The sequence below is a fragment of the Fundulus heteroclitus genome, chromosome 2 (assembly GCF_011125445.2).
Source record: "Fundulus heteroclitus isolate FHET01 chromosome 2, MU-UCD_Fhet_4.1, whole genome shotgun sequence".
Classification (NCBI taxonomy): Eukaryota; Metazoa; Chordata; class Actinopteri; order Cyprinodontiformes; family Fundulidae; genus Fundulus; species Fundulus heteroclitus.
Genome location: NC_046362.1, coordinates 16,107,166 through 16,121,814, shown reverse-complemented (window position 1 = coordinate 16,121,814; position 14,649 = coordinate 16,107,166). Strand labels below are relative to the sequence as shown.

Here is a 14,649-nt window from a genome sequence, read left to right as displayed (position 1 = left end):
GGCTAGAATGGTTATCTGCCTTCTTCTTGCAAGCAGAAGGCAGATAACCATAACCATAACCAGAGCCCAGCCGTCTTCCAACACAAAATTCAAGTAAAATTAGAATTACAATTAAATAGAAACATACCATTTGTGGAATTAAATATTCTTATCTTATTACAATTGTATGCGTCAGAAATGTTGAATTTGTTCTTCATTGTTAGTCTAAGCTTCTTGAACAAGTCAAGGCCAAACATGTAATGCTGAACTTTATTGGAAGCCCTACATTGGAGGACAAAAATATTCATAATCAAAACTTTTATATGTGTTTGGTTTTGAGAACATTTTTTAACTTGACTCATAATTCAGACCAGTTTATAGGATCAGGACTTTAATAATGGACATCTAAAATTATGATTTTACATATGTAGAATCATTTTACACACACACACACACACACACACACACACACACACACACACACACATATATATATATATATATATATATATATATATATATATATATATATATATATATATATATATATATATATCCTGTGGTAGAGGACCCGAGCTTGGGAAATGGAGAACCATCCACCTGGTTGGAGCAGGGTTATATATATATATATATATATATATACATATATATATATATATATATATATATATATATATATATATATATATATATATATATATATATATATATATATATATTTAGTGGGAAGGTATGTTTTAGGTATGTTTTAGGCTACAGTTGCCTAATTCCTCTAAAGTTTTACTAGACTAGAAATGAACAAGCATTACTTGTCAGTAAATCACAGTCTGCTATGAACACTGTATGATTAGTGTATAATACGGTTTCTTTCAAAGAACTTAGTCCTTTGAACACTAATCTCTTCGATTCAATTAGATAATCCATTTAACTGCCGTTCTCTCCTTACGCTGCTGAAGGGCTTATTTCTATGCTGAGTTATGTCTGTCAAGGTACATTTCCATCTGAAATTGGGTTCAGCTGGATGCAGAGTTAGTGAAAATCATAAGCCCGACAGAGATGAATACTGATTATACACTTAGAGTAGCGAGGCAAAGATTCAGCTCTGGTCTGTTGGATGCTCACAGTTCCTGTGGCAGGACGTGACAACAATAAAGATCTGCAGCTGAGCTCTGCTATGGATTTAGTCTCTCCAAAGTGCAGCCAAAGGATGCATATTTAAATGAAACTGACCCTGCTGGCGGTATTCTTTTTCGCAGGGATATTTATACAGCCAGACATTTGTTACTCATGCGTGAAATATTCATGATGAAAGTCAAACATTTTCTCCCAGTCACTGATTTTTCATGCGAGGACAATATAAAATATCTTGTAATCTAGCCTCTCTAAGATCATTGCAGCCATTTTCTTCATTGGCATTAAATCATCTCCCATCTGAATGCTTCAAACGAGCAAACTACCAAAACTTTTGGTTTTAAAGAGGTGCTCATCTTCAAGAAATGCATTTTCTCAACAGCTCCTGGCTGCTACTTACAGCCCTTGACCAAATGGAGGAGCTCTTTCACACAGGATGCCTGCTTACCCTATGTTTTCTGACTAACGACGTGCTGCAATACATCCAGTAGCGGTGTTGCTTTTAAGAAGTTGTTTTAACATACTTAATAATCCGGCAACAAACACCTCAGTTTACTTTACTCTGTGGGGCAACCATTGCAAAGCCTTTAATCTTTGATACTTTTCACTGCGTCAGTACGTGTCGTGCAAGAGCATTTTCCCTTCTTAAGGTTTTTCAGATGTAGTCTTGTTGCCATCACAAACTTCAGCTTATATTATCAGGTTGTTTTGGGATAGGTCAGAGCAATGAAGGCATTTCAAAAGTCACTGGATTGGTGAACAGTGAGTCACCTTGTGAGTCATCTATTCTTGGTATAGGCACCGCTGCTGAATATTTCACAGAGCTCTCTTCAGTCCAATACTAAATGAGTATGGCCTCATTGAACCTTGTCAACACATGGCTGTCCAGTTAAACTGACCACCCGGATAAGGGCAGCGTCATTCAGAGAAGCAGCCGAGAGGCATGATGGAGGTGCTGCACAAATGCACAGCTCAGGGGAATAATCTGCTGGTTAACTTTATGTTGTAGACTACTCAAATTTTGAATTTTGCCTTCATGGACCAGCGGGAAGAAGAATAAATTGGTGGTGAGGCCAACACAGGGGATTGTGGGATGCCGTCTACCAGATCTGGACACAGTTTATGCTACATGAGTCCTGAAAAGGGCCGGCCGTTTTGCCACAGATCCCACTCACATCGGCAATGCACCGTTTGTCTCACTTCAACCAGGAAAATCAGGGACATTTAATCAAAAACAAATCTATCTAAAAGCTTCTTTCCCAAAGCTGTGAGGACTATCGCCCCCTGCTGAGAACCAAAAACGCACCAGCCCAGTTCATAGTCTGTTACGTGTTTGGAAACATGCTGCTGGTGCCACAGGTTCTTGATCCAACAAATAATTATTACACTGTCTTTCACATGCTAACGTCTAGCTGCAAACTTTAGTTTCTCAGTGGGTTCTTGTTTTGGCATCTAGCAAATAGCTTTTTTATTTTTTACATTTTTGCTAAAGACCATTTGCCCACTTTTCAGTTTCTCATAAAGTGTTTGTCTGGTACATTCACACAATTGTACAGTATTTTACAATGCTCAGTAAATTGAACATTTAAATTTTATCAGATGCTAAGGACTGTCTGCATGTTTTTTAGCTTCTCAGGGAGTGTTTTTTGCAACATTCAAGTTGAACATTTTATTTTTTATCTGAATATGCCTTGTATAGTCACAATTTCGCAGTATTTTTCCTCTTCTGATAAGTACTTCTCTTCTGCTGTACAGCTTAACTTTAAATGTAGCTTTTTTAATAATGTGTTGTTGCATTTTTGAGGGTCTTCTTTAGGGATGTTCATTCTTCGTTTTTCCATTGATACCTTTGATGTGTGTCTGTGTGTTATATGCGTATTCTGAGCTGGCGCCTCGGCAAACTTTCATTAAGGTTGCAAAATGACAATTAAGACCCTCGATTCTCTTGATTTTGTAAATGGAAATGAGCAAAAGAATAAATAACAATCCATTTGTTGATGTATTAAGGTGGTGGAGCAATACAGCAGAGGGACTGCACAAAAAAAAGTAGTTATACAGAATGTTATACAACAGCATGCCACATATTTTAGACTTTTATTTCTTTAAATAACTTTGAAAACCCTGTGTTCTTTCCTTTTAATACACAATTACGCACTTTTTTGTGTTTGTCTCATTAAGTCCCAAAAATGGCATGACGAAGCAACAAAATGAAATCAAAAGATTAAAAAGTTTAAGGTGTATGAATACTTTGGCAAGACAAGCGCATATATTTCCCTTTTTTATTTGATGTCTGCTTAGAAGGAATTAAGTACTGAAGTTCCCAAGAGTTTGTCATATACAATAAACAAATGTCTTTCAAACATTTTTTTTTATTACATATTTCTGTTCCTCTCTAGACAGTAAGCTGTGACGGATGGATTATAGGAGACCCAAAAAAAAAACAAGTCAGGAAGTTTTTATTACTTTAAATGCCATACTCTCACTTCAGTTTCAGTGACACCTTGGGATACATTTCCCATTAAAAACCCACTGATGTTTGAGTCCCATCTCTTACATCAGACAGGCATCAGAGAAATGTCTTCAGGCCCTAAATGAAGAAGAATGGATACCTGTTAATTCAAAGTGTAATGTTGACTTGAAGCTCAACTTTTTCACTGGAAGGCTCACAATAGCAGCGGCAGCAAAGAGAAACATACCTAAAGTTATTCAAGAAATGACAGCTTAGTAAAATAGGTGTGAAAAGAGCCAATATAGGAAGCGCATCAAAGAAGTGGCGTGATAAAAAAAATCCAATAAACTCCTATTGCAATCTACTGGCAGGTTGATGTAACTGCTGCGCTAAATAAGGATTTCCGATGATTCGGTGATGATGCGAACATGTTACAGTAAAATAAATAAATAAATAAAACAGACAAACGCCACATGACACGGATTAAGAGATGATCAGTACGGATGGAGACAGATGTCAGTGTGCCGCAGACAAACTGGTAATCCTTGTAATGGAGAATTAAAACGCACATTATGCAACAACACATATGGCTAAGTTCTTCATTGAGAAATAACCTGGAGAGTTCTAGACTGGCTCAGAAAATCTATCAGATTTAATTTTTTTTATTTCCTTTGTTTTTTTTTTTCTCGCAGTGACTAAGCTGAAAAGCAGTGGCAGCTCAGTTTCATTAGTTCTAAAATAGAAGTGATAAATTTAACTCTCAGACCATGAAAGTTTCACAATGTAGTTGTTCCTCAGCTTCCAGTCTGAAATCTTTTTTTTTAAGGTGACATGGTTGTTTCCATATTCTATTCAGCAAACGGAAATAAACATCTCTCCCGAATTTCATATCAAAGCTGTCTTTTTTATATCTTTTTCTCTGTCCCTTCAGAGTTTTTTTTCTGGTGGGGGAGTCCCTCTGAGGTTGCTGTTAGAGGCATCTTCATAATTTGTGGCACTCAGGAAATCTCCTTCATACTGCTGAGGAATCCCGGATCAACAATCAACAATCTCCTTGATGTTTCTCTACATTACAGCAGTGATGAAAAGAAAAGATTGCAAAACCCATTTTAATGCCAAGCTTTTACACTTCAGAACTCACACGCACACACAAAATGAAACATTAAGCCACCTACAGATCCTTAAAATCTTGAAATGTAAAAAGCCTCAGATGAACTATAACACATGACTCATGCAGTATTTCAATAGCCATGTTTAAATGGTCAAATGTGGATTCAAACTGTGGAGAAAGAGACTGTTTTGTCAGTCTGTTGGCAACTCACAGTAAAATTGCGCTAAAGAAAGGGCCCTTATTCCCAGACGGTGTCAGCACAATGCAGCAGTGAATGGGATGCAGTATATATAAAAATGTGAGAAAAAAATCCAAATAAACTTTAACGTTGTTGGTCGAAAGAATGCAATAACACCTTCATAATGCAGTGGATACAATCACAAGCTCCACAACATACATTCGATGCAATAGTTGAATCAGTGTGGCCGTCTCCTCTTCATAAAGTGTATTTAAATTAAAGTTGTCCCATAGAACGTTCCTGTATCTGAATATTGCAGCGTTGGACCCTCCTCGGCAATACCTTTCCTCTCCCAAAAACACTAAACAAACCAAAGAATCGCGAGCATCTTGGTTGAACCAATATTGCCAATATTGATTAAGAGGATGAGTAGAATAAAAACAGATGATAAAGAGGATTACAAGGAATTATGAAGAGAAAGAGAGGAATGAAGGGGCTATAGGGAAATGGGAGGGAAGCGAGGGTTGCAGAGGGATTGTAAAAGTCAAGAGGAGGATGAAAGGGGTGAAAAGGCCCCTCAATATCTATGTGAATATTGAGTGGAATGAAAGGGATTCATAGAGAGGGAAGAGTGTTTGGAAAGAAGGATTGGCGGGATAAAAAAACAGTCATAAAAGTGGATAGGTGGTGGTTAAAGGGGTCATAAGGACGGTTAGAAGGAATGGGATGACAATGAAGTGGACTCTAAAAAGATGAAAGTTGAAACAACTTAAACGAACTGCTTCAATTAATAACAAGTAATTGGATTAAGTTTGCCTAACTTAATTTATTTACAATGGTTTAACTTGACAACTTATAAACTAAATGAAATAAGTTGGATCAACTTAATTGAAATACGTGTTACCAATTGAAGCGATTCATTTCAAGTTTTCTATTTTAAGGGCAATAGTAAAGATTGATGGCACGGAGTAGTGGGATGACAGAGGCTGGAAGAGTGAAGAAGGAAAGAAAGCTTTTTAGGAGGGATGAATGGAGTCAGCGCAATGGAGCATGGTCATAAAGAAGGATGAGGATGATGGGTGTGATGAAATTAGCCACAAAGAGCGATGAGGAGGATTTGGACAATAGACTGTTGCAAACAAGAACGAGAACAAGGCAAGGCAAGGCAAGTTTATTTATAAAGCACTTTTCAGTAACAAGACGATTCGTAGTGAGGATAAGGACAACGGGGTCAAAATAGTGGGATGAGGAGAATGGAGAGGAGGAAATAGGGGTGTAAAGAAGGATTAGGAAAATGGGTGGGATGGAAAGGGATTATAAAGAAAATTTCGAAGGGTGTTTTATAAAGAGGTCAAAGGGGTTGTGGAGGCTGGCAAGGTATACAAAAGGTGGTCAAGAGCTACATTTGATTTCAATGAAAATGGGTCCAACAGCAGAAAGAAGGGGATGAATGGGATGGAAAGGCATCATAAGGGGGATGACGACTGGTTGGGAAAATGGAATGAAACAAGGTTTGATAAGGGGATAAGGGGTAATTGTGAGTTGAAAAAAAGTCATGAAGAATTATGGAGAGAAGCGGTTGAAAAGAAAAAAAAAGTTTGTAGAGCCGGGATAAGGCTGAGAGAATAAAAGAGTTAGAGATAAGGCGTTGATGAAATGATGAGGGGGAGGGAACATGGCGTCGAGGATCAGAAGACAAAGTGCGCTGCATGTGAGAGCCAGCTACAAGTAGTGATTAAAGGCGTGGCTGAGGCGTGGCTTTGCTCCCGCACCTAAAACAGCACATTAGCTACATTTGTCAGGCTAATTCATTCGTTCTTATTCAGTGTATTAATCTGAGTGAGACACGTTTCTGGTGACAGAAGAGGTATTTAATTGGAAACAAACTGAAGTACCAAAACCACAACCAGATTTATGTGACAGCAACTGGGGAAAAAAAAAAAAAAAAAAAAAAAAAACGTCCTAGAGGGACAAACAGTCATGTAAGGTGTGATCAACCGTACCTACACTGCTCAAAGCTGCGATCATGTCCGGCAACGGAGAAACGCTGCCTGTGCCTCGATTGTCAACATGTTATTGCTTCAACAGAGAGTGAAATGGATTCCAGCAAATTCAGTCTACTAGATAAAAGAATGAATTAGTCCGATGGCAAAACAAAAAGAAGTTTTAGAAATGGATTTCTATCACACACGATGAATCCCCTTCATATTTCTTTTGGGTCTTAAATTGGTCAGATGAAAAGTTATTTTTAATCTACAATTTGACAGAGAGAATATTTTAAGTGACTTCAAAACAGCTCACAAAATGACACAGCTAATCTCACAAGAAGATAAATTGTGTGTTATCTACATCGGTGGGTATCATTATCTGATCATGCTCATCTTTTTTTTTTATCATTATAACCACATTGATAAAAAACATAATTAATAATAATATTAATAGAAATGAACACATAAAGCAAAGAGCTTTATAAATACAAAACATAAAGGATCAAAGCATCCAATAACATTAAAATAGAAACCAGGACATTTTCAAGAAAAAAAAAAACAACACAAGGTTGGAGCACTTGATCGATGTGAAGAAAAAGGTCAAACGTTGGACCGATTCCGTGTCTGCAAGTCTCAATAGACGTAATAAATACATGAACACTGGCGACCTGAAAACATGTCCAGATACACACGGTCCTCATTAACAGCAAAACTTAACTTACATTAGTAGTATGTGTGTGTGTGTGTGTGTGTGTGTGTGGTCATTACTGGATAACAACGAATAAAGAACCGTCACAACAATTTTCTGTTTTACCCATGCTTGCTCCAACTCGTTTCACAGTCCCGTCTTCATGTCTAACATTTAGGCTGCCGGGGAACATCCCTTCCCTTCAGAGTTTCACCTCTCTCTCTCTCTCTCTCTGATAATAATTTCGGTTTGGGGGGGGGGGCATAATAAATACTCAGCTGCTCATCTATAATAAACATATATGATGGGATAAAAGTGTGAGGCTAGCTCTCTCTGTAAGTAAACTGTCCACTCAGTCCACGTGTCCTGTTCTCAGCAGTGTTTGGAACAACCCCCGCTCCACACCAGGAGGTCCATATAAAGGCCAGGCGGCGGTTAGAGTGGTCAGCTCCATAGCAAAATCAAAAGGGGCGAACAGTGGCTGGTGTGTGGGACACTTTTTTTTTACCTCCCCTCACTTTCCCTCAGGGTCACAGGAAGAGAGCCAAAGAGATCCAATGGGAGTCGCGGCTGTCTGTCCATCTCAGAATCTTAGCACCTAATCGAATACATACAGGGACAAACGGAGATCCATTGGCTGAAAGTCGGTTTCCTGCGCTTTGCCGGCACGTTGTCCAGGCCAGGTGGAGGATGTTGGCTCTAAAGCAAGGAGCTGGGGCTTTCTGGGGCTGGTGGGGGTGTATGTGTGGGACTGTGGCGCATTGGCAGAATGTCGTAGTGGCTGGGGATGTGGCTGCCGCACGAAAGGTCGTAGGGACCCTGGGAAAAACCCGTGGCCATCCCGTTGGGTCCCTGCAGGATACTCACGGTGGGCTCTGCAACAGTTTGGAAAAGATGATAGGTAGATAAAAAAGTACGTTAGTAAGGCTGAGGAAAAAGGTAGAGCAGATGAAACCATGTTAATATAAATTTTCCAGCCATTCTCACTTCAAGCTAACGATTTCCTGTCAACCCCCAGTCCGTTACGGCAGACGGTCGCCCACACCCACCCTGTTAAAACGGAGTTTCCCTTTCCATTGTCACCAAAGGCATGCTTAGTATGGGGAATTGCTGTTAAGTCAGTAACTCAATGCAATCAGCGGGGTTTCCATAGATAGAAAAGCTTTTACCAACTTCCATAACAAACTGTGGTTTACTGCACTGTTTTTTATGTATGACTGAATTGGAATATATGGATTAAACATCGAAGCTGTTCACATGATTTGACTGAATTTTCTTTTTATTTCTGGAAATAAATATTATTTGTTTGTTAAATGCCTTGAGTTGACATTTTTTAAGATGTTAAGGGTACTATATAAATAAACGGAATTAAAACGAACCAATATATCAACATAAATTGATATTATGAATTTTTCACGGGTTTAGGGAATGATTTTACCCAGATTAATACCGGTTTAAGATCACTCAAGACAGTCAACACTTGTGTTATGAATTTGCTAAAAATCAATGTACACTACATTTAAATTTACATTCAATTAACCAAATTATACAAACAAATATCTACTATTTAGTAGTAAAAGGTACAAAACACATACAAAAAAAAAACAGAATAAAAAGGGAAAAGTTTTCTTAATAGCAAGTGAACATAAAAAATATCTAAGCAAGTAGGTAAACCATTTAGCTTTCCACCCACAAAATAACTGCGTTGACTTTTAACCGACCATTGGTTGAGTGTGCGAGCATTACGAGTGATTCAGTTCAACAGGGGCATAATGGCAAAGTCAGTAATGTTGATTTTAACGGCTGGTAAAAAAAAAACACTTTCTATCTGTTCGTGCATCTATAGCATAAAGATGGACAGACTTTCCCATAAGAAGGGGATAGGGAGTTCAAATCTTAAAATGATGAGAGCACAGCAGTAGAGCAAAATCAAAGGTCACATCTGAAGTGTCTGTGCTCGCTGCAAACGAGAGCTCAATGCCTCTAAGCACAGCAAACTCACCCGCGTCGTAGACGTTCCTGCTCACAGTGGCCAGGAGAGTCGCGGTGCCTCCGAAGGGGACTTCACGGTGGGAGGGGGACTTCATCTCCACATAGCTGCTCTCTGTGTGCTTGCACGCTAGCCCGGGTGGGTCTCTGATTGTGGCGTATGGATTATCACTACTCAGGGAGCAGGAGCTGTTGTTGCACATGGAGGTCTTTATGTAATCTGCAGTTGCCGCAAGACAAGGATTTATGCGGCATCATAAAAGATGAAGCGATTGTCACAGACTCATAATGGTGGCATTAATACATGAATTTAAGCCGATATTGGAGAATGGCGAAGAGAATGGCAATGAAGCTTGTTGCCATTCTAGGGCTGAATTTCTTTGTCTGCGACAGGTGACTAATGGTGGTATATAGTAATAAGAGTACAAAGGCAAAAGAGTGGAAAGCTCATCTCATCTATAACAGTCTCATCAATCTGATAAGAGGCCTCATTAGAGGCCGCAGCAGAGCCCTCTTCACACCCCTGGGTCCCTTACATTCTCCATCGACTGCCCAGCGCTGAAGACAAAATGACGTATCAGGCAGCAAGCCATGGAAAGCAATTACTATTGGGATAAAAGCTCAGCCCACCACCATCCTGTCCAGACTGCAGAGAATTCTCGTATAAATCACAGGAAAAAACACAGATGTGACATTGTGCGGCTGTGAAATTAATATCCGAAAGACAATCGAAATTGGAAAACCGGTGCATCCGCTGTAAAGCGTGAAAAGATTTACTAAGTTCGTATTAAAAGCCGAATCGGAATCCACTGGCACATAAACTTTAAAAAACACACAACCCTAAAGCTATCTGCTTACCTTTTCTTGATGCTCTTTGTGGCTGTGCCTCACTCTGTTGAACCTCTGAAAAATTGAAAGAGGAAAAGCAATCAGTTTATACAAAAAACAGATTCAGTTTCAACTTTCAGTCTGCTCATTTTGAATAAAATCAACTTGTTTGGATTTCCCCGACTTCCCTTTTTTTTTGCATCCTTTTACTAAAGTCAAAGTTTACAAACATTACAAAGGATCAAAATGAGCTCACTGTACAAACGTATCAGTCAGGAAAAGTATATACAAAGTTCCACAGCTTCATTTATTAACCATGGCACAACGCAGACAGCCCTGAAACTGACATTTAATAAAGCTAGATTATTATTATTAAAATTATTGAGCTGCTGGGATATAATCTGTATGGGGAGGCCGTCCCAGAGGTGGACAGCAACAGGTTTTGTTTTACATGTGACAACAACTAACTCCTGTATTCTCTGTATGTCAAAGCTAAAAAGTTTTTAAGGGTTTGGGACAGAGGCGCGTTATTTAAAAGAAAACAGCTGAGGTTGGCTGAGGTCTCCGAGGACCTTGTGAGAAAGAGTGTTAATGTGAAGGTTTGTGCTACCATTCCAAGAAGTATGTTTGGCCCTGCACATCACCAAAGGACCACCATGCCCAGAGTCAAACACGGTGGTGGCAGCATCATTCTCTGGGGTTGGTTTTCTTCAGATGGAGCTGTGAGTTTATGTCGAGGAGGATAAAATTCCGAACAGTTTCAGAGACCAGTTGGCTTTGACCCAAAGGTCCAAGGGGTCCGCTACAAAGCTAAGGATTATGAGGGATTACCCTGAGTCCAGCCGTACATCTAAAGCCGGGCATATACTGTACGTCTAAAAACCACACGTCAGACTCAGCCCCGTAGAGAGATGGCGCTTGTCGGACTCGTCTACCCGGAAACCAAATGTAAACAGTAGAAGGAGAAAAAGACGGAAGTGTCAATGCTCACTGTTAAATATGAAGCTCACTAAAATGAAACACGCTGCCTTGGCAATTCTACTCCTATGTTTTCGTCTGAGAAGACGAAGAAGAATTTCCTTGTTTGCACATGTGCAGTGTGCGAGGTTGGGGGAAATCGGCTCATAGAAGCTCGTAGCTCTGCTTGCACTTACGATCACTCACGAGGGCCGACTGAATATAAAACATGTTTGATTTTCATCTAATGGTTTGATTCCTGATCGGGAGGTGGTCGTGACAGGCTAATCGCCCCTCAGTAACCTCTGTATACTACACGATGCAGGATGCAGGATGCAGGATGCACGATGCCGCAGAAACTCGGCCCGATCCAAAAAAATTCTTGCACGACTGAAGAATCGGCCCAAAAAGGGCAAAAACTCATATAGTGTATGCCCGGCTTAAACCTACACACACGACTGACTTCATACAACAAAAATCAAAGTTTTGGAACGACCAAGCCAGAGTTCAGAAAAAAAATTGCCAAAATCTTGTAAGGTAGAGTGGCTAATATTACCATGGAGACAATTGTAAACATGTCGTTCCCCAGTTAAGAAAATGTCACAAAATTTCTGCTGACATCTGCAGATTTAATTATTAAGTCGTCTCTCTCAAAACGTTCCTCCTGTATGTTTATCTTCAGTGATACGCTGCAGCACAGAGTCATTTTCTCCCAGTGTCTGAGCCAAATGAAAAACACAACATATTTTTCATATTTTAATTTCACTTCCAACCACCTCTGTAGCACCAGCTTCAAGTGATGTCTTTATATCTGTGCACAAATCATAGATAGAAAGTATTCTGGTAAGGGAGTTGATGGGGGAAATGTGGTGATGCTTGTGTGCATCAGTGCAACACTGCTGGTCCGAACTAGAGCGGGATTTCAGTCGACTTGAATCCTGACAGAACTTTAGTTTTTTAATTGCAATTCCTGTCACTGTGGGGAACTCCAGGCACAATACGCTGACCTTAGTGGACTTTTAAATCTGCCGAAGAGAAGCAATGATCAGATCTCCAAGCTCTCAGACAGCATTTCTCCTGACTTTACTTTTTCTTCGCACTGGACAAATTGCTGTATAAATTTTTGCCGTATAAACTCACTCGGGGGCTGAAAATGTCACTTTTTATACTGTCTTCTTGGTTAGCCATTGTGCCAAGCATTGGTGCCTGAGTTTGTTGCGTTGTGCTAGACACCTTCCCTCCTGTTTAACATTTGGCTGCATTCTCTGCTACCTTGTGCTCATTGCCTTTCATGGTTTCTTTTACATATTTCAAACATGGACTTAAATACAAGCATCATCAGTGTCAAGCCTTAACAAAACTGAAAAGGAAAAGTTTTTAAATAGTTTTATAAAGCCTTTAAATTCTATTAAATGTATGTTTATGGTAATTATGTCAACCCCTCTAAAATATTTTAAAGTTCTGCCTACCTATAATATATCAAATGAATAATGTAAATTATCCAACTTCCTGGTTGTGGGAAAACGTGTGAAAATTTATCACTATCAGTTTATTTAAAGGTGATATCACAGGAACGTGTGGAATGACAATCAGGATTGAGCAGTCCGGGAGTTTTAATTAAGGAACAGCGATCTATCACAGTTTGATCTTCAAACATGTGTTTGAGGGATTCTATTATCTCACAAGCAAAGGAGACCTCTGAAGGACGCTGGGGGAAAAAAAAAAGTTGTAGATGTCCATCAGACTGGCAATGATGATGTACAGTACTGTTAAAAAGAAAGAACGACCTCTTTAAATGCAAGGATTTTAAATAGTTCCCATGAATACAAGGCATTTAACCTTTAATTTTTTTGTGTTATCTTCTTTAAAGTAATGATGACATGGTAGAATCTGTGATCTGTTGTTTTGTACAGGGGAATGTTAATTTAAATAATTGATAAGTTATTTAAGACCACAACAATTACAAAAGACAAATGTTATGACTGTAAATTGATTCTGTCCAAACACCTGAAATCTAAGATCGCTATAGGATATGTAAATAAAATAGCTCCAAAAAGTAGCACAGAAAAAAAAGGTAAAGAAAAAAAGTAACATCAAGTGATTTGTGACATCGCCCACTTGGTTCAGTTTTCACTTGGCCACCATAAGGAGTAACCTGACTCTCGCCAGACGCATGTCGCTCCGCCGAGCTCCACACGCCTCCACACATCCATCTGGATTCGCTGCCATTGGGAGGGATTCCAACGCCACATAAAATGGACGAGCCAATCAGGATCGCCGTGCGGGATTTTTGTAGATGTGACGTATCAGAGAGGCGACTAACATTAATGCTGCTACTTCATAAGTGTTGTTCAATCTACCGAATATTAATTCTCCAGTGGAGCGATCCCAGATGGATGTGTGGAGCTCTGCAGAACAAAATCCATCTGGCGAGAGTCAGGTTACATAAGAAGAACTGAACACTATTCTGCAAATAAGTAGAGTAACTAATTGGTTTGCATGACATATGTTGATCAATTTTACTGATATATTGCATTGATATTTGCATTGAAATACAGTGGGACTAATTCTGCTGCACACAGGCTAGGGGAGCTAACCATAAATGGTTATATAACAGTAAATTTAGAATTACCCAGCAATACCTAATTTTCTTTTGTATGAACTCACTGAACTATACCACAAAAGAAAGAAAAGTCACATTTATCAGCAAAATAACCCTAAATTCACCATGTTAACAGGAGAGGAATGACTTAAAGATTGAGCAGGTTTGCCTGATATGGGGTTCTTTGGGTATGATGACTTTTGGTAAAGGCATCATGGTCTTACACAATCCTGACAAAGTATGATCTAATTTTTTTAACTGAAATCTGAAAAGTAACAATTATTCCTATTGCTGCTGCAATCTTATAAAAACGACTACTGAATTATGGCCGCAATTATTAGATTTAAATTATATCAGTTGTTTGAGTCTAATAATTTGATCTAATATTTAGAATATAAACCAAGATGTTATGTTGTTCTCTCCTTTTCCTCTCCCCTATTTTTGTCTCCTTTTCTCCCTTTTAGCATTTTGTCTCATCTTTTTCTCTTCTTTTTTCTCTCTCTCTCCTGCCCTCCAGCTTTTGTGTCCATTGAACATGTAATAGTCCCAGACTAAATCTAATAAAGCTTTATGCACATATAAATCAAGCGGAGCACTATGGCGAAAGCAGCAATGCTCCACTTTTGAAAGTAAAATTTGTTGGGCTCACTTCGGCATTAAGACAGCAATTCTTAATGCTACACTGTCAGACAGGACACGTTAAAAAAAAAAAAAAGAAAAAAAGGATATAAACCAGAATATTCACCAAT

The 14,649-nt window shown here is 39.0% G+C and overlaps 1 protein-coding gene across 1 annotated transcript in view; it reads right to left on the bottom strand.

Moving 5' to 3' along the window:
- Positions 1–6,697: 6,697 nt before the first annotated feature.
- megf11 (multiple EGF-like-domains 11) overlaps positions 6,698–14,649 on the bottom strand; it is a 171,360-nt gene continuing 163,408 nt past the window's right edge. Inside the window, 3 exon segments of the mRNA XM_036149265.1 lie at positions 6,698–8,399; positions 9,527–9,733; positions 10,372–10,416. Of these exon segments, the coding sequence (XP_036005158.1) occupies positions 8,224–8,399; positions 9,527–9,733; positions 10,372–10,416 (428 nt within the window). The 3' untranslated portion in view covers positions 6,698–8,223.